Source organism: Perna viridis, chromosome 15 (genome assembly GCF_037379345.1).
Source record: "Perna viridis isolate PV_CMFRI_1.1 ecotype Kerala chromosome 15, ASM3737934v1, whole genome shotgun sequence".
In the NCBI taxonomy this organism is placed as follows: domain Eukaryota; kingdom Metazoa; phylum Mollusca; class Bivalvia; order Mytilida; family Mytilidae; genus Perna; species Perna viridis.
The window spans coordinates 23,099,700-23,117,627 of record NC_142459.1 but is presented as its reverse complement, the minus strand read 5'-3'; the positions used below and the strand labels follow the sequence as shown (position 1 = coordinate 23,117,627).

The 17,928-nt window shown below is 31.7% G+C and overlaps 2 protein-coding genes and 1 pseudogene across 2 annotated transcripts; 1 reads left to right on the top strand and 2 right to left on the bottom strand.

The window, feature by feature from the left end:
• Positions 1 to 399: 399 nt before the first annotated feature.
• LOC148597515 (uncharacterized) lies at positions 400 to 3,250 on the top strand (annotated as a pseudogene).
• On the bottom strand, positions 2,146 to 6,998 carry LOC148597514 (uncharacterized). Its single transcript, XM_088564244.1, has 5 exons — positions 6,321 to 6,998; positions 5,532 to 5,748; positions 4,949 to 5,297; positions 4,539 to 4,568; positions 2,146 to 2,907 (listed from the first exon to the last, which is right to left on the bottom strand). The coding sequence occupies exons 1-3, from the start codon at positions 6,837 to 6,839 to the stop codon at positions 5,134 to 5,136; spliced, it is 900 nt and encodes a 299-aa protein (XP_088420370.1). The 5' UTR covers positions 6,840 to 6,998; the 3' UTR covers positions 2,146 to 2,907; positions 4,539 to 4,568; positions 4,949 to 5,133.
• A 4,602-nt stretch (positions 6,999 to 11,600) lies between these two features.
• On the bottom strand, positions 11,601 to 17,823 carry LOC148597513 (uncharacterized). Its single transcript, XM_088564491.1, has 3 exons — positions 17,564 to 17,823; positions 14,132 to 14,200; positions 11,601 to 13,209 (listed from the first exon to the last, which is right to left on the bottom strand). The coding sequence occupies exons 2-3, from the start codon at positions 14,193 to 14,195 to the stop codon at positions 12,929 to 12,931; spliced, it is 345 nt and encodes a 114-aa protein (XP_088420617.1). The 5' UTR covers positions 14,196 to 14,200; positions 17,564 to 17,823; the 3' UTR covers positions 11,601 to 12,928.
• Positions 17,824 to 17,928: the final 105 nt, after the last annotated feature.

Below are 17,928 nucleotides of genomic sequence, written 5' to 3'. Positions count from 1 at the left end.
GTAATCAAGGGAACCAAGGTGATGTTTACTAGCAAGTCAAACTTCCTGATATAATTTGTTTCTTTAATTTCAAGTGCATTTTGGTAGACCATGTGAAAATAATCCTTGACAACTTTTCAATGTTCAGATACAATGCAATTTGCGTTTGGATTTTTAAAAATGTCATAAGGCAGAATAGGCATCATACTGTCAAAACAAAGACGAACAAAGGTCAGGTCCTGTTGATTGACTTTTCAATTTAGTCTTACACTACAATATTCATCATTAAATATAAAAAAAATTGTAAGTAAAGTAGCGGACATTTTTAAAAATAGAGGACCCCGTTGTCTGGCACAAGACTCAACATTTTGCGAAAATACTGCACAGTTATATCGTCGAGATATTTCCTACCAAGATTGAATGATTGCTAATGCTGAAGTATACTTAAATATATTTTTAATCATTGAAACCCCACTAGATGTTTTTCACTCACAGCTAAAAGTCGACATCACTTTTAAAAACAGAACACCTTCCATGTCCAATATGATATTGATAATTTCCGAATATTACAAATGTGCATATGTTCTTAATGTCCCAAGGTAGTTTACTCCTCTATTTGGGAAGCTGAGTTTGATATTAATTAAATTAATTTGTTTTTATATCTGAAAATATAGACAGAGATATATCATATAGATTTTTCACATACATACTTACCCACTTCTCGTTCGCCATGCATACTCTAATTCTAACATATGAAAGACTTTCTATCTGGAAGTAAATTTATTACATGTTTGCATTTTTCCTACGTCATACATTCAAGGATCGCCTTGACGGAAGAGCTAAGGATACGATCCGGCATAACACTTATGCCTATGTCACACATTCACGGATTACATCGCGGTTTTTGCTACGGATTAAACTTTATGGATGACCCCTGAAAATCCGGCTGACAGTGTTTGCTTGGCCCGCTTATTCTTAGTCACAAAACAGTAAAGCAGAAATGAAATGTGGACCCGGTGGCTACCTGTACGTGCAATATATGGCTTGTAACGAGTTAAACCGAGTTGCATATGGTACAACGCACAAAGAACAAAAGCTCAAAAGGGATGCCAAGTTTCAGTATAAACACAAAGCTTGGAGCAGGTAAGAAACAATGTGTTTTGCTTATCAGTTTGATCAGTACAACGTCATATTACATAAATACATTTGTAGGTCCCCATTTCAGACAGAGCCTCACCCCTTAGACTAAGTATAGGGAGCAATACTCTGACTGAAACTAGTATGGTATTTCGTAAGTTATATCTGAAATGGGGGTGGGGTCAGGTGGGGATAACCTTGATTTCTGGACTTGTTCTCAACCTGTTAATGTAATTCTAGTCGAATACCCACACTGTCATTTTCAAATCTCTCCTTTGTCAAAGCATGCACACCAGATGAGCTTTAAAATAGTTAACAAATGCCATTTCATTACCAGTCAATGTCAAAAAAGGGCAAAATCATTAAAATGATTACCATTACATACAAACATTAAAAGAAAAAGACAATAGTAAACAGCAAAATATGCCCATTTTAAGGCTTGTAAAAACAACTTCATTTGGTGTAAAAGCGATTTATTTATTTCCATTGAAATTTTGGCCTGGACTATAAATAATAGGCTTCAAACCAATTGTTACTTTTATAACATGAACAGGATCAGTGAGATTTTTTTTATATTATTTTCATGATTATGTGTGATGCTGCTACTGTTATTTGAGGTGTATATATATGTACTTTGTATGATATTTTGTACAATTGTATTGAACATTATGATATATTTTGAATTTTTCTTTCAGCAATGATAGATGCCTTAGGGGGTACACAAAGAGTGAAGAATGTCCTTTCCACACTGAACCTACCCCCTATTTCCCATAAAAATTTTAAAGTAATGGAAAGAAGAGCAGGGGAAATGATAGAAAATTTCGCAAAGAGAGGCAGAGAGGCTTTTGAAGCTGAAATGAGGTTAGTTATTTTGTAACATTAATTAAATGCGTCTGCTAGAAATTTACATGTACTTGTAAATAATTAATTGAAAGTGTTTTAAAATGTGTAAGAAATTATACTGAAGCCTTGGCAAAGAATCAAAAGATACAAGAGACAAAGAATAGTGTTTTATTTTTGTTTTCCACTAAAAGTTGTATAGATCTACAAAAAGGTATTACTTATGATTATAATCTGAATTTTATATTATGTGCATGCACTGCACATGTCAATTATGTATGTGTGTGTAATTTCAAAATTGAATAGATATAATAATAATAAGAAAAAAGGTCCATTGTATATGTATTATCTCGCATGATTGTATAACCATTTTCTATTCGGATTTTTCAATATTTTGAAACAAAATATTATTCAACAGAAACTTTAATACTATAGAAGATGAAAATAACTAATAACACTTCAGAAGATGTGTTGGAAATTAACCCTACAGATTCTGAAATGAGAGATATAAGTTCAAATGATATGTATTACTATTGTTTATGTCCTATGTAAAATAATGCAGTTATTGCTTTTACAATGCAACAAAACAGTTTGAAAAAGTTACATATTGGCCATACAGTCTGTAAGTGTAAATACATGTACAATAGTTCGAACTCACTCTGGATTATGGCATCCTGGCAATTTCAAAACAATATTACACTTCAACATCAGTTATATTTAGTCCATGTCAGTATGTTACATGTAAGGGTAATCAAGGGAACCAAGATTGTATTGGAAATCAAAAGAATGTTATCCAGGGACAAGGACCAGACAGGGAAAACAGACATACACAACAAAATGACATAAAATAATATTTATAAAACAACAAATGTCAATGAGCAAGTGAGACTTCACTAAAACTGTGAGCATGGACCAGTTGCACCGGTAGGGTAAGCGCCATCTGCTGTTGATCTGTCAATAGTAACATTGTTTTAAATGCATATGTATTATAATTGCTTCTTGGTAACTAAAATAGTTTGGTTTCTGTATAAAATACATTACACCACTTAACACATTTTGACACTAACATTTTTGGTTTTGTTTTCAATTTTGTTGATTTTATTTTGACACATATGCATCTGTGCCTGCTGTGAATTCTTTCGGAATGACTGTTTGTGCAGTCCATGGATGGCAAAAAAGGGGATTTGATAGTTTAACTGGTAATGCATAGTTTTGGTCTACATAATTTAAATAGAATGTAGGGAGGCTTTTGGTATACATATGATTTTTTTAAACAAAAGACTTGAAATAATTATGAAGCTGTCTTCGTAAGAATCATGCAAAATCTGAAAAATGTAATGCACCTAAAAAAAGCTACATATTTTTAATTTTGTAATTAAGTTGTTTCGTTGTTTTAAAAACGAGTTGATGCTAAATTAAGGTAAAAAGGAGCAATTCTATAAAGAAGACATGTGTAAGGGAACTGTGCCTCCTGTTAGTTCGTGGATAGTCATAACATTACAGCATGGACCAGTTGCACCGGTAGGGCAAGCGTCCTCTGTTTTTTCTAGAAAAATCCGCCGAGTTGTTCCTAAGAAATCATGTCCAGGGTAAACGAAAGATGAAAGCAAAACTATGACATGTTGAACAAATCAGTTGTCATGGCGCAGACGGATACACCGCAGCGATTCACGGGTTCATGTGGACGACCATAGTGTAACTTCTGTAGTGATGACCTCAATCTTCTAGCAACATAACCCTGTTCCAGAAGCCTATTTGTTAGAAGTCTAGCGCGATACAAAAAGTCTGTGTACTTTTTACTATAACTAACATAGAAAGACGTTATGATCTTATCCCTGCAACGCTCAACACTAGTTAAGGTTTTAGTTTTGGACGTTGTTTTCGACCGAAACTTTTAATGATCATATATGCGTGAATGAAATGTAAGGGCAATAAGGTAAATAAAGTTTAGTCATTTACTATACATAGATCAAATGTCATTTGTAAGCTTTTGTGCTAAATGTTGTGTCTTATAACGCTCCATTGTGAATAAACGTCCCACTCTCTCCATTTCCCATTGCCTATCCCTCGTTGTTCCATTCCGTATACTGAATGACACACTACCCGTCTAACAACGCCAATAAACGTAATTGTTTTATAATAACATTTTATTGAAGTCTTAATTCCACTAATATAAATTCAACTTAATTAATATTATTTATCAAAGTACCAAATTAATTCTGATTCCCAATTATCGTGCCCCATGCACTATTCCTCGTTTAACAATGCCCCGTTGTCCAAAAACCATTTCTTGTGTCCATTAAATTTAATTTGATTTCATCAACTTTCATAAAACTTTGATTCCATATCATCTTAAAGTCGATAATAACAGTCCATCTTCAAGCAGTTTGTTGTAATTACTAGTTAGTGAGCGGGTAGAGAAAATGTAAATATTGGTACAGGTCATATATTTGTCAAACTCGCATTACTTTTAACCATTGGTGTATGTAAGGAGAACAACTGAATAATGTCAGTTCTGTCTAATTCACAAATAAGTAATAGCGAGGTATGAGAGTATATTATTACATTCTACCAAATCTTACCTGCACATTCTCCATTCACATTAATGACATCTGTAATAAAGAATTGATACAATTATTGGCGGATTATCAAATATATATGCTGGTTTTCGACTAAAAACGCATTATTACCTTCACATTATTTTATTTGATAATTATATTTCACTACTACTACGTGTGTAATTCGAATCTAAAACCTTAAATCGAAATTCAATTCAACTTCAAGGGAAGATGAACAAGTCAATATATACACAAAAAGTGCATTTACTTGATTAATTGTTTTGCAGTAAATACGATGTAATTTTAAAACAACTAAAATTCATGTTGTGACTATAAATGAATTTCATCAGATTGAAAAAATTGGAAAACTGGAAACTACTTCTAGTAAAAACAATAATAAAAATAATAAAAATAGGGACATATAATGCATGTACCTTGTAGTTGTATACTCATTCTTTTGATTGTCATTGTAACTACAGCATTATTTCCAAAATACTTCAAAAGATGTATCAAATAGTCTCTGCAGCGGGTTACGCGTAAGTTCTGTGTCTGACCCCTGTAAAACTGACATGATCTTCTCTGCCTTTGTAGAGCGAATTGTGAATATTATATAACTTTCTCATATATCCATGATGTTGCTATCAATCATTTGTTGAATGACTTCTTGCATAGGACCCATACCTTCTAAAACGTCATTAAAGTGCTCCTGGTTATGGTGAAGTGCATGTAAATTAATTTCAAAAGCACTCGGAGGTGACTCTGCCTGGTTTACAACTCTTCCCTCTAAAATACAAATATGTTTAACAAAACAAATGGTCTGTCTTGCCTAATGATTAAACCAAGTTTATATTCTTCTATTACATATTATCAATTTAATAAACTAGGCGGTTTTGCATGTTCATGCTTTAATTGTTTAAACTTTCGCCAAGTGAGCGTGTGGTGTATTCGTAATTTTTAAATCAACAATATTGCCAATCATGTAAGTATTTTTTTGTTTCTTCAAGAGAGCAGGTTTACCTCCTTGACAATTTTGAAAACATCTCAAATCGTCAACCAGGTTGTTATGAACTGTTTCACAGAGTATCTGAATCAGATGAGGAATCCAGTCATCATTTTCCTTGTTAAATAGGATTTGCATCATTTTTCCTCGTTTTTCTTTTTTTCTTTCTGTGTCATCAATTGCATCGTGATTGTCAAAGTCATTACTGTTATCTGGTAAGCTGTTGAATTTGAACTACAATATACAGAATTCTCAATTTAACGAAGTTTACATTACATATAATATATTAATATACAACTAGTAGTGTGCGCTGGCTGGTGATTTTTCAATATATGACACAGTAGTCGAAATAAATCTGATGGAACAATGGAAGTTTAGTCTTTTACAGTCATAATTACAAGAGTGGGCCGTTTTCGCACCATTAAGACACTATTCGATCGGCTGTTTAAAAATATAAATAGGACGATGAAAATAGAAAAGTGTCTAGTACATTACATTGCATTGCACATAACAAAACATCTAAAACTTACTGTTTGTTGGCAAATCTTACGAATATGTTCTAATATTAAGAAGGGAATACATTAATTATACTACAATATTCGAATTTCTTATATTTTGTAAAGCCTCTTCTATATTAACAATTTGGCAAACAAGGGTCATTGAATAGACGATATGAAAATTATAAAGACTAAAAACATTATTATTTCCTCTTTTAAGACTTTTAAGTACAAGCATAATAAAAGATAACATGCATGGTTAAGGTTCTCAATTCTCTAAAATGAAGCATATTTTACCAGGTAACTTACACAATTGGCCAATTTATCGGCTATTGATCGATTTTGTTTGTTTAATGTCTGAATTATCAAAGTGCAGAATTTCTTTCCTTTTCGTATTAATAATTTCAACAGCTTGTTCATCTTTAGGTTTGTGTACGTAGTTTCTACATCACGACGGTCGTTTTCGTCAAATGCCCGACACTCAATGGCTAGTGCTGTGAGACTTTCAGCAGACATGTTTAGCTGGTGTTTGAAGAATCTGAAGAATGTTTGAATTATTTTTGGACTTTCTTTATCTGTAGAAAACAATACATAGTCACTGTATAAGAAAATTGATAACCATATATCCATGTCATATTTCCTCATTTGACAGTATCCGCACTCAATGCAATAAATATGTATGTAGATCACAGGCACGGCTTGAAATATACAATTAATTGTTTTGTGCATTTCCTGTACGAAATGAGAAGCTAATAATTCGAAAATCAGCTTACTTAAAGGTCGTTTCTTCTCCTTTTCTTTTGTATCACCTCTGTATATTTTAGTCATAGGTTTGAAGCATAATAAGGTGCATTAGCCGCCACTTTATTTTTAATTTAATGTAGGCAGATCAAACGTAAGTTATCATTGAGAATATGATGTATAAGAAATTATACATTAAAATATCAGTTTTTAACGTTAAATATGTACCATGAATTAAGGTGTTCTGACTGCAATCATTCACTATGTTTTCATCCAGAACTGTTTACTGATTTGATCGTGATAAATCATTTTTTTATTATTTCACATATGATTTTTTTGGAAGTTTGAAAACAGTACGGTTTATGATCGCAATTATACCCCAACATTATTATATCAACACAAACCTTTTACAAAAGTTTTTTTTTCAATTTTTCAATTGAATGAATTGTCAAATGATTTTGAAAAATACATAACATTTTAAAATATTCAAGAACTTCTACTATGAATACTAAATGGCAACTCACTGTGAAAATACTTTAATCCGTGGATACAAATTTTCGTGGATTGGAGGAGAAACACAAGTTCATTGAATCTTTAATTCGTGGTTTTCAGTTAACATATCTATAGATCTCCTTGTTGGCAACCAAATTTCGTGGTTTAGCCTACCCACGAAAACCACGAAAATTGGTACCACAAGAACAATAGTGCTACTGTTCTCTTTGCTCTATTTGGGTTACATACTTCTGATATATAACTAATTTTGAACTACTCTAGTTTCAAAGAGTAATCAAGGGAACCAAGGTTATAGCGGTGATCAAAAGAATGTAATCCAGGGATAAAGACCAGACATGGAAAACAGACAACAACAAAGAACATAAAGTAAGTAAAATCATACATACAAAGTAACAAAAGCAAATAAGCAACACGGACTCCACTAAAAACTGGGAGCATGGACCAGGTGCACCGGTAGGGTAAGCGTCCTCTGCTTTTCTAGAAACAACTGCCGATTTGCTCATAAAAAGTCAAGTCCGGGGTAGACAAACGAGGAAAGGAAAACTATGACTCGTTGAATAAATACACGTTTAAATCATATAACAGACACTTACTAAACACGAATTGTTGCACATATAATTGAAAATTCGTCTATTGCTAGCAAAGAAAAAAAAACGTGGTTCACAAGCGGAACAAAATTGCATATTTGTTGAGATTTTTTCAAACTGATTTTACCGAACTGGAAACAAGATATGTCGTTTTGAAGTTATGTTTTAGTTAAGTAAGGAATTTTCTTTTAATAAGATATGAACACTAATTGAGAAGGACGAAGAGCGATTTGATACATTCCTCAAGAAATGCCGATGCAGAATTCTAAGATTAAATAGCCAGAAAAAGTTAGAAACAATGACCTCAACAACCACACTGAGACCACATCATCGTCAACTACAAATCGAGAATGATGAGTTGGATCGGCAACATCAAGTTCATAGACATCAGTAGCATTAAGGGCCTATAATATGGGAGTAAAAAGACCTAAAAAATTAGGTTCTGAAATGCATCTAAGTTACACAAGTTGACCCTGCTGCTTTCAGACATTAATAGAATCAATTTCAATGTCAGCTTCTTTGAACCAATAATCAAACGCACGTGCAATTTGCGTTTGAGGTGTTTAAATTATCAGGTCACAAAACCGTATGGCTTCATACTGTCAAAATAAAGACAGTCGAAAATCTGTTTTGTGGATTTACTTTTCACTTTAGACTTACATTACAGTATATATAATAAAATATTCGTTATGTTATGATCTTTATTTGAAGGGTGGTAAGTAATGTAACAATTTCTATTAAAAAATTGAGCACACCGATGTTTGGTACAGTATACAACCTTTTTTAAATTACTGCACAGTAACATCGTCCAGAATCTATTTGTCCCATGAAATCTGTACAAATGCGGGAAAACTCACGCCAAAATTTAAACACCGCCAGGTGGTTAAAAAATCAAATACATTTTCAATCAGCGGCTTAGAATGAAAGAAATAAGTGTTAACGTTTTGTGGCTTTTGCTCATTGCAATGACGTAACATTGATTCCACAATTAAACGTTAATAATAGAAAAATGTTCGAATTGAGTATGTGGGATAGTAGTATAAAGGGTTGAAAAATCACGTGTTGATGCTGTTGTATTCCGAAAATAGTCTTTAATTGAAGGATTAAAGATGATTTGTCTATTTTTGTCAAGATCCACGTTACACCCATATCACAACAGGAGTAACACGTGTCATGGAATGACTAGAGACCCTTTTTGACAACTGTAAATATAGACTTGAACATTGTGAAAGAGGTTTGGTGGTACATTTTGCAGATTAAGCTTTGAAGCTATCTTTGTATGGATTATTGTACCGTATTAGAATACAGTCAGTTCGTATACTGTAAATGAACTGCGTTATAATGAATGAACTCATTTCACAATTTACGAAGTTATTTCCTGAGTGTGAATGCCATTCCTCTGCCAGAGATGCATGCAGAAACTTAGGTTAAAGTACAAAATGAACAGAATATCTAATTTAGGTAAACTTCAAGCAATTTCTTTGTTCTTTAATAGAAGGATTATAAATTTTATTTTTTCAAATTGTCGTGGAATCAAAATCTCTAAATTTACAATTGACACTTAACAAATAGGCTTCTGGAGCAGGGTTATGTTAAAACTCCAAAGATCTTATATTAGACTTCTCGATCTCCATGCACACTCGAATTCTACCATTTCAACGACTCTATGTCTGTCAGTAAGTAATTACTCAATATCAACGTTTTTTTTTCAGACACATGATAAAGTTAGATTAAAAGTAGAACGAACAAAGAAGAAAATCCGATTCATATAGACTTTGCAAAATATTTTAAAAATATATAACAAATATATATATATATATATCGGTTTTAAATCTACGCTTCTGTTTTGAACATACAGGTTTTTGCCGATTTGAATGTTAATTAAAACTGATACTGCATGTGCCTTTGTATACCAGAATTAAATGATACAATATAATCTATCATACCTTTATTTATAGAAATGCACCAACCACACAACAAACACAAAAAACAGACACGTACCGAGGAACCTAATACAGGAACACAGACCAAACAGGAAAGTAGACAGGCATTAAGAAACCAGATCTATTAAATAATCATGAACTTCACAAATGAATTGAAAGATTTATTATTTTACTCAAGCCATTCCCTCAGTACCGAATTTATATGCATATAACAAACTTGTCAAAATTATCAAAATACACGTCTTACTGACAGCCATATGGATATGCTATATAACTCCTTTGATACGTTTGAGTATAATTACTGATTTTCGGAAAATACACTTCCAAATAGATTTGTTTTCACTTCTTTTTTAAAGTCCATTGAATTAAATGTCCGCAAAATAATCAGTCCGGTATACCGAATCTAATAAATGTTTAAATACATGTGTCATACATATAACAATCATAAAGACTTAATAGTAACACAATGTATCACTTCACTGATTTTTTTTATCTTTTCATGAAAACATTTCGTCTCAAAGACATTATGTTCTGGTACAACATTGTATGTACAATGATATGTAGTAGAGAATATATCTTTAATCTCATAGAAATTCTGTATTTTTCGATAAGACGCTAATGCTATTTATATGGTTGACAAAAAAATATATTACATGGCTTGTCCCTGAAAATATCAGCTCTGGAGTCGGGTATTACAATGAGTTTCATAGTAAAATGATGATTCTATGTTAGTGTTGTGTCATGTTTTCACAACATGAGCACGACCAAATATAAAACTGTTACTTTTAAATCGTGTAACAGATTATCATTAAAAAATATACTGGACACAAAACTCAGGTTGCGTCTATGAATATAAGAATTTAATTGCAACAAAATGTTACACCATGGACCAGCATAATTTTCACCAGAAAGACTTTTATTTATAAAAGAAAAAAGATCCATGACTGAGAAACTGTTCAAGTAGATTTACATTTACATTTACACCAAATATGAAACACTGTATGCAACAACCTTTCATGGCAATGGTGATAAAAAAAAACATTTTTACTCAAGATTCAAAACAAATATTGTGTAAACAATTCGTTGATACTAGTTTCGCAACACTGAAATTAAAAAAAAGAAAGAAAACAGAAGTAAGAAAAAAAAACTAATGGAATAATCCTGAAATTTCTTGAAAGACAAGTTCTCAAACGGATATATTCTGTGATTTAGGGTATTTGATACCCATTGAACTTTTATTTGATGTAACTTCTTCGGTCTATAATCTGTGTCTTGTGTTATTTGGTTCAGTATTTGTGATTCACTCAGTTTTTTGTGCAACGGAGCAAGCGGAGCTGTTACATTGACAGCGGAAATGACGTGTCATTTGAATATTTGAGACATTTGTTAATGTGAAAATTTTAACTAATTTAAAATTAAAGTGTAACGTGTATAGGTAGTTGTTTTGGTATAGTGGTTACATGGCGTTTGTTCAATCTATAGGCTTTTTTACCTTACACATAATAAATGCTACATTTATTATTTTTTTAAGTTTTCGTTCCACCAAAACAATCCTATCTACATTATATGTTTCATATGTTTATTACCCACAAAGTAATTCATGAAAGACAAGAAAGTAAAAACACCATTTGGTATTTATATGGTTTCAATGTGATTTCATGAATGAGAAAAGTATGTTTTTTTATATTTAATAAAAAAAATATATGATTTTATATTTTTAAATGCAAAAAAGCTCATTTTCACCATACTGATCTGATACTAATTAGATTCCTGCAAAGGTAAATATCACCATATAACACGACAAGTATGACGTATAGTTTATTAGTAAACTTCATTATATAATGAAACATGTTATTGTTTAAACTGATCAATCTTAAGAAAATAAGGCATATTTTACAGATGAATCATTATCTTATCTCAAGAAAATGTATTTAATTTTGTTTTAAAAATGTATGAATATTCAGTTTAATATTCATGCTGAACTTCTTTCCAAAGTTTTCATTAAAAAATGCGAATTTCACACTTTGTTTATATTTTAGAAATATGTTTCAACTTCTTCATTTTACATTGACCCTCTTCTATGATCAGAAATATTTGATGACGTATGCAATGTAAGGAGAATAAACAAAAGCCGATCAACAAAAATATAGTCAGAATAAAGATTGAATATACTCGGATTTCTGTCACATTGCACACACAAATGACGTAATAATTTACACTACCAAGATACTTATCTATATATGATAAAGATAGTGGGTGTACAATGGAAACATACATACGAAAACTTTAAGTGTATTATTTTGTTAAGTATACATGAACATGTTATGATGCTTGACGTTACGCATAACATCACCATCATTGTAAGGTACAGCGGGACAAGTACACAAAAATGTGTACACACATTAACCAATTTATAATTTTCAAATCAATAATTTGTTAACTTTACCTTCGGTAACTAGTCCATATCTAACATATTGGAAATATATGTTCTTTTATCATATTCTTATATATTTGAATTCAGTTTATAAAAAATGATTTTCTTGCTTTGTTTGTCTTGTTTTGCGACAAAATATTATATAAGTTCACACTGATATGACTTTTTTCTTGAATCGAAAATCTATGCCATGTTCATTATGTATGAAATATTTTATCAAACTTCTAGATATATATATGATATCATATAAATCCGCCTAGACATATGTCTTATAAAACTACGTAAAATATATAAACCATGACAACTTGGATATTCCAAGATTTATCAAGATTCCAATGCTCCCTACTACATTAACAGTAACAGGAAACTAGTCTATATTATGTAAATGTATAACATCCTAACGTTACCGGGAGTTAATGTAATTGAAAACAAAACGGTTTTCGTTTTGGAACGCTAAATAGTTAAAATGTTAAAATGGATTTATTTCTGCAGATCATTAGTACATTGTTATTTAAGAATTCCTTTTTTTTATTTTACATTGAAATCGAGTTAAAGTTGTTATCTTTAAATATGAATACTTCATGTGCATTTTTTGCTACATAGTCACCAAATTCTACATGAGACTAGATAAGCCATCATACTGTACTGTCAAAAGGGTGAAAATATGGGAATAATGGTGAAACAACTTTATTCATTTTCTCATGGGAAAGGAGCACACAGAGCAGCACATAAATTGCTGACACCACCGGCAACTGCTGCAATTGAATTCCATGATGCCCCAGAAGCCCCAGCTGCCTGGAGGGTGGCAAACAAACTACCGGCAGGGACAGCTCCACCAAAAGATGCCATCCACGTAGCCGCCCATGATCCAGCGGCTATTCCACTGGATGTGAAACCAAGAGCGGGAAGTATAGCTGCTGAACCGAAAAAAGAGGCACTGACGACAATCGCCATGCAGGCAGCGTAGCTAATTGGTCCGCCTGACAAAAAAAAAATGTTGAGTATAGAACAAGTATATTTTGTCGAAATATTTTATTGTCATATACGGATTTTGTTTTGTGTTAATTTAATTCGTATTTTAACTAAAGTTACATTACTTTTAAGTTTTCCCAACGTTTCAAATGACATAATTATACATTTAAAAAATTTGATGGCATAGACGAGCACATACGCATGACTTATATTTATATTGTCCGCCACATTTAGATTTTAATTTTTCGAACTGTTCTAGAATTTATTTTAACTGCGTAATCCGATTTTGCATATATAACAAATTATATTTTGTTCATTATTATTTGTCACATCTTGTAATGAAAATGATAATTTAAATTTTCTCTTTTTTATCATAAATTCTCTGTACCGGCGTTGAGGTTAATTGTCCATTCATGGTGTTATGTGACAATTGGGATCAGATAGAAATTTAATAACAATAATAAAAGACACACACTGATGATGAACAGTGATTACATTAGTTTAATATCATGTGTTGATACGTATTTATGGATGGAGAATTGGGATGACAGAAGGTGAACCATTAGAAGTGAAATAGTAATATGAAACGTAGAAATTAAGCACCGTTTCGAAAACAATACAATTCTTCGATGTAATAGATTATAGAATATCGGCAAAGAAAATACCGAAGTGTCAGAAGTGGGATGATTCATATTCGTCAAAATCCCTAAATAACTAAATTAGAGGAAACACATAAAAAGCCTAAAGCATTACCAATATGAACTCATCCTAATAACCGGAAGTGAAATCATGTGTTCCGGAAGGGCAAGCATGTTCCGCTACGCCAGCGGCATACGCCATAATGCTAGTGAGTAATAAATAATGACATACCGCGCCGCGTGACATACAGTATTGATAATAGAACATTAACAGAAGTGTATCATTACACACCTAAAGCAGCATCCGGGTATGTAAGTAATAACATTACAAGGATGACTACTTCTATATATTTCATAGTTACTGAAATAAAAAAAAAAGAAAATATATAATGTCGAGTCAATACTGTGAAGGTAGAATTATTAGTGGGGCACCAATTTTCGTGATTTTCGTTGGTAGGCCAAACCAAATAATTGGTTCCCAACTGAAATGAGATTCCCTTTGATTTTTGTACTGAAAACCTTAAACCAAGAATTCAAGAATCAACGAAAATGGTTTCTTCCCAAATTTTGAAAACAATAGTATCCATGAATAAAGTACATTCACACTAGTTCCTATTGAACACAATCCAGACTATTCTTAGTATCCTTTCCCATTGCGCCTTATCACCATACGATGCAATTCATATGACACATTCTTAGTAATGTATCAGGAAGGAAGATATTGATTTAAACCAATTAAATATACTTCATTTAAGTACCAGTCCACATATTCAGACACTGCCAATAGTAAAGTTATCCATGGTGTAGAAAAAACCCCAAATAACGCTATTTCAATCTACATACATTGTAATGCCCTGGTCGTGTCTAAGCGATTATGTGTTTGTTTGAAAACCAGTCCCATTGTGTAATTATTAAAGAAACAGTCAATAGACTTATGATTGAATATAATTGTTAAAAACAAAGAAATGAAATAACGCAATGTACTAGTAGGACCATAACTGTGTAATTTAGCCAGATATAGTCATACAAAAGCAAAGAAATGAAATAACGCAATGTACTAGTAGGACCATAACTGTGTAATTTAGCCAGCTATAGTCATACAAAAACAAAGAAATGAAATAACGCAATGTACTAGTAGGACCATAACTGTGTAATTTAGTCAGCTATAGTCATACAAAAACAAAGAAATGAAATAACGCAATGTACTAGTAGGACCATAACTGTGTAATTTAGCCAGCCATAGTCATACAAAAACAAAGAAATGAAATAACGCAATGTACTAGTAGAACCATAACTGTGTAATTTAGCCAGCTATAGTCATACAAAAACAAAGAAATGGTCTTGATGTTAGAGCAACAATAAATAACCCCTTTTGTATTATGTCCCGTAGAAACCAACATGGCGGATATTAGTATGGGATTTTCCCGTAAGGATTTGTTACGCATGATTTAAGCTAAAAGCGACTTGTTCAGGGAGAAGCCGTTTGGTTAAACGAATGAGCAAGTCATTTAAGACAATCTAAACGACGGTAGGTCTCAATAAAGTCGTAGAAAATATTTTTATTCAAATTTTAACAGTATGTCATTTATGTGACGCCGAGTATAGTGACATGTATTGATGTTTTATAATAAACGATGTCTTATAAATATCTGTTTCTAGTCTCTTCCGGCCTAATAAATACACGAGTTGTCTTTAATATAAATTACAGATTATCCTATTATAATATGACTGTTAAAAGTTTCATTTTCATCTCCTTAACAATTATAGTAGGAATTTTCCCGAACGGCTATTCATATTATTTGTCTGTGTTGTCTGTTTCTAAGATACATCTGAACTAATATTTACAGTCTTAAATCCTTAAAACTATCATTTAATCCCGGTAAAATCCGTTTGATAATAATTTATTTTCAATTTAAACTATGTGACATAATATACATATTATCGATTAATCTCACTTCTTGTCAACTATCACCTGAATAAACTACCCTCGATTTTTCATGGTAGTTCCTTTTAGGTTTGGTACTCTGTGTTTGGTACCCCCTCTCATTTTAACTTTCTCGAATGAAACGCTTTCTTATACACCGCCAGCTTCACGTGCCGGTATTGTGATGCTTCTCTTTGGTACCCTCAAAGCCAAAACAATATAAGTGCGCGAAAACTTTTGTTTCCTGTTTTCGTACCAGGACGATTTTTTTTAAATATTGAATCCCGTAATTTACATATTAAACAAACTGTTCCTACTTTATTCTTTGGATTATTGGGAGTCGAATTATATCTTTATTTCGTTTTGGAAGATTCTCATTGCCGAGAACCAACTCAAAACATTTTCTGTAAATAGATCTAAATATAGATCTGAAAATCCCCACTATTATATTTGCTAGACTTCGGAGAAATCAAATCATCAGCTATGTAACTACGACAATGTCTGTTTCATTTGTTTTGTAAACATAACATTATTTTGTTTATGTACTGTATCATAGTAGTAAATAATAGAATACAATACATTGTAAACATCTTAGCAAGAAGATATACTACTAAGTTGTTATCAAGATTTTTTTCGTATTTTCATGCCTCATGTCTTTCTATAAAATTTACTATTCAGTAGACAACGGTTCCTGACAATATTATATATTTACATAACAATATCTATATCTGTATTTACATTTGCACTTCTGAGAAAATACTACATTATTCTCGCACTAAAACCACCAAGTCAAACACAATCAAGAACGTTAGCTATTGTAAATTTTAAATGCAATGTAAATCTATATATTTTTTTATCTCCAAAGCGCAACCACAATATAAACAAGGCTAAGCTCTGTTTATGTGATTTGGAGATGTTTCTGAATAGAAAATTAAACTGAATTTTTCTGACATGCATAAATTACCTTTTTATAAACTGATACTTAAGTAGCAGTTTTTCTAAAAATGAGACAGGGGTTGATCAAACACCGACATCAATTTCATTCCTCGTTTGCTAATTTGAAAGAGATGTTAATCACTAACCAGTCTTTTTCATTTGGTTGTTGCGCTTCTGAGACAAAAATATACGGATTGTAGATGAAATCGGCACTTTGCAAGAATTATCATTCTTGATTTGGTTCCACTTGTTGATTTTAGTGGGAGTTGAATGTATGATTTTCTCAAAAGTGCAGATCTGAATACGATATTCATTTTACTACATTTATGTATGTGAAAGTATAGACTGAAAAAAAACCTATCTGTGGTTTCCTACACAACGAATCACTAAACTATTGGAAGTGTCTCAATTGTATATATATTGGTACTTGAATCCAAAAGTGCGCCTCACGCCTTTCTAAACTGTTATAAGACTCCTCTGAAGATTTGTTAAGAAATTGAATTAGCCTTTTGAAATTGATTAAATTTATATCGTTGTCATTTATAATTTGAAAGAAAAGTTCTAGTTAATGCTTTTGAAACTTTATAGTATTTTTATAAAACTACTTTGCAATTGTGATACACACAAAAAAGTTTAGATATTTTGAAAATGCATATTCAATTTCACCAAAGCCTATCAAACTTTCATTTGACACAGAATGAAATCAATCTAAGTTACTTTGATGCTTACATGACATTAATGTAAAATGCTGAATACATACATTTCAATGACTTGTATGAGTTGTGTCGCATCATTATAATAAATATTATTTACTGTAATACATATCTACAGAACATTAGTGTATGATATTAAATAAAAACATACCGTTTTAATGTATCCAGCCAAGGACAACTACAGTTGACTGTTAACAATATTTGATGCTTACAGCCTTCGATTATCCATAGAAAAACACAAATTTTGAAAAAAAAGTTTTCAGAATTTATTCTACTTTCTCTTTCATTTCAAAATACGACACATTTTCTATAAATAATGTAATAAAAGATAATTAATTTGTCTTTTTCGAAAACGCTCATCAGACATTAAATGAGAAAAACCTTAATTTACACCCAGGATTATATTTAATAAACAGATGTTTTTTTAAGCATTTTATATAACGCCTTTGAATGTTTTATTGACAGTTCCTTTTGTCCTATAGTCTAACATTGTATTCATGTACACGTAAAACATAC

Coding starts and splice junctions, on each gene's coding strand:
- LOC148597513 (XM_088564491.1), bottom strand. CDS start 14,195: ATGAAATATATAGAAGTAGTCATCCTTGTAATGTTATTACTTACATAC. Junction 13,210..14,131: donor ATACCCGGATGCTGCTTTAG/GTGTGTAATGAT, acceptor TTTTTTTGTCAG/GCGGACCAATTAGCTACGCT.
- LOC148597514 (XM_088564244.1), bottom strand. CDS start 6,839: ATGACTAAAATATACAGAGGTGATACAAAAGAAAAGGAGAAGAAACGA. Junction 5,749..6,320: donor CCGATAAATTGGCCAATTGT/GTAAGTTACCTG, acceptor TGTATATTGTAG/TTCAAATTCAACAGCTTACC. Junction 5,298..5,531: donor TTTTCAAAATTGTCAAGGAG/GTAAACCTGCTC, acceptor TTTGTATTTTAG/AGGGAAGAGTTGTAAACCAG.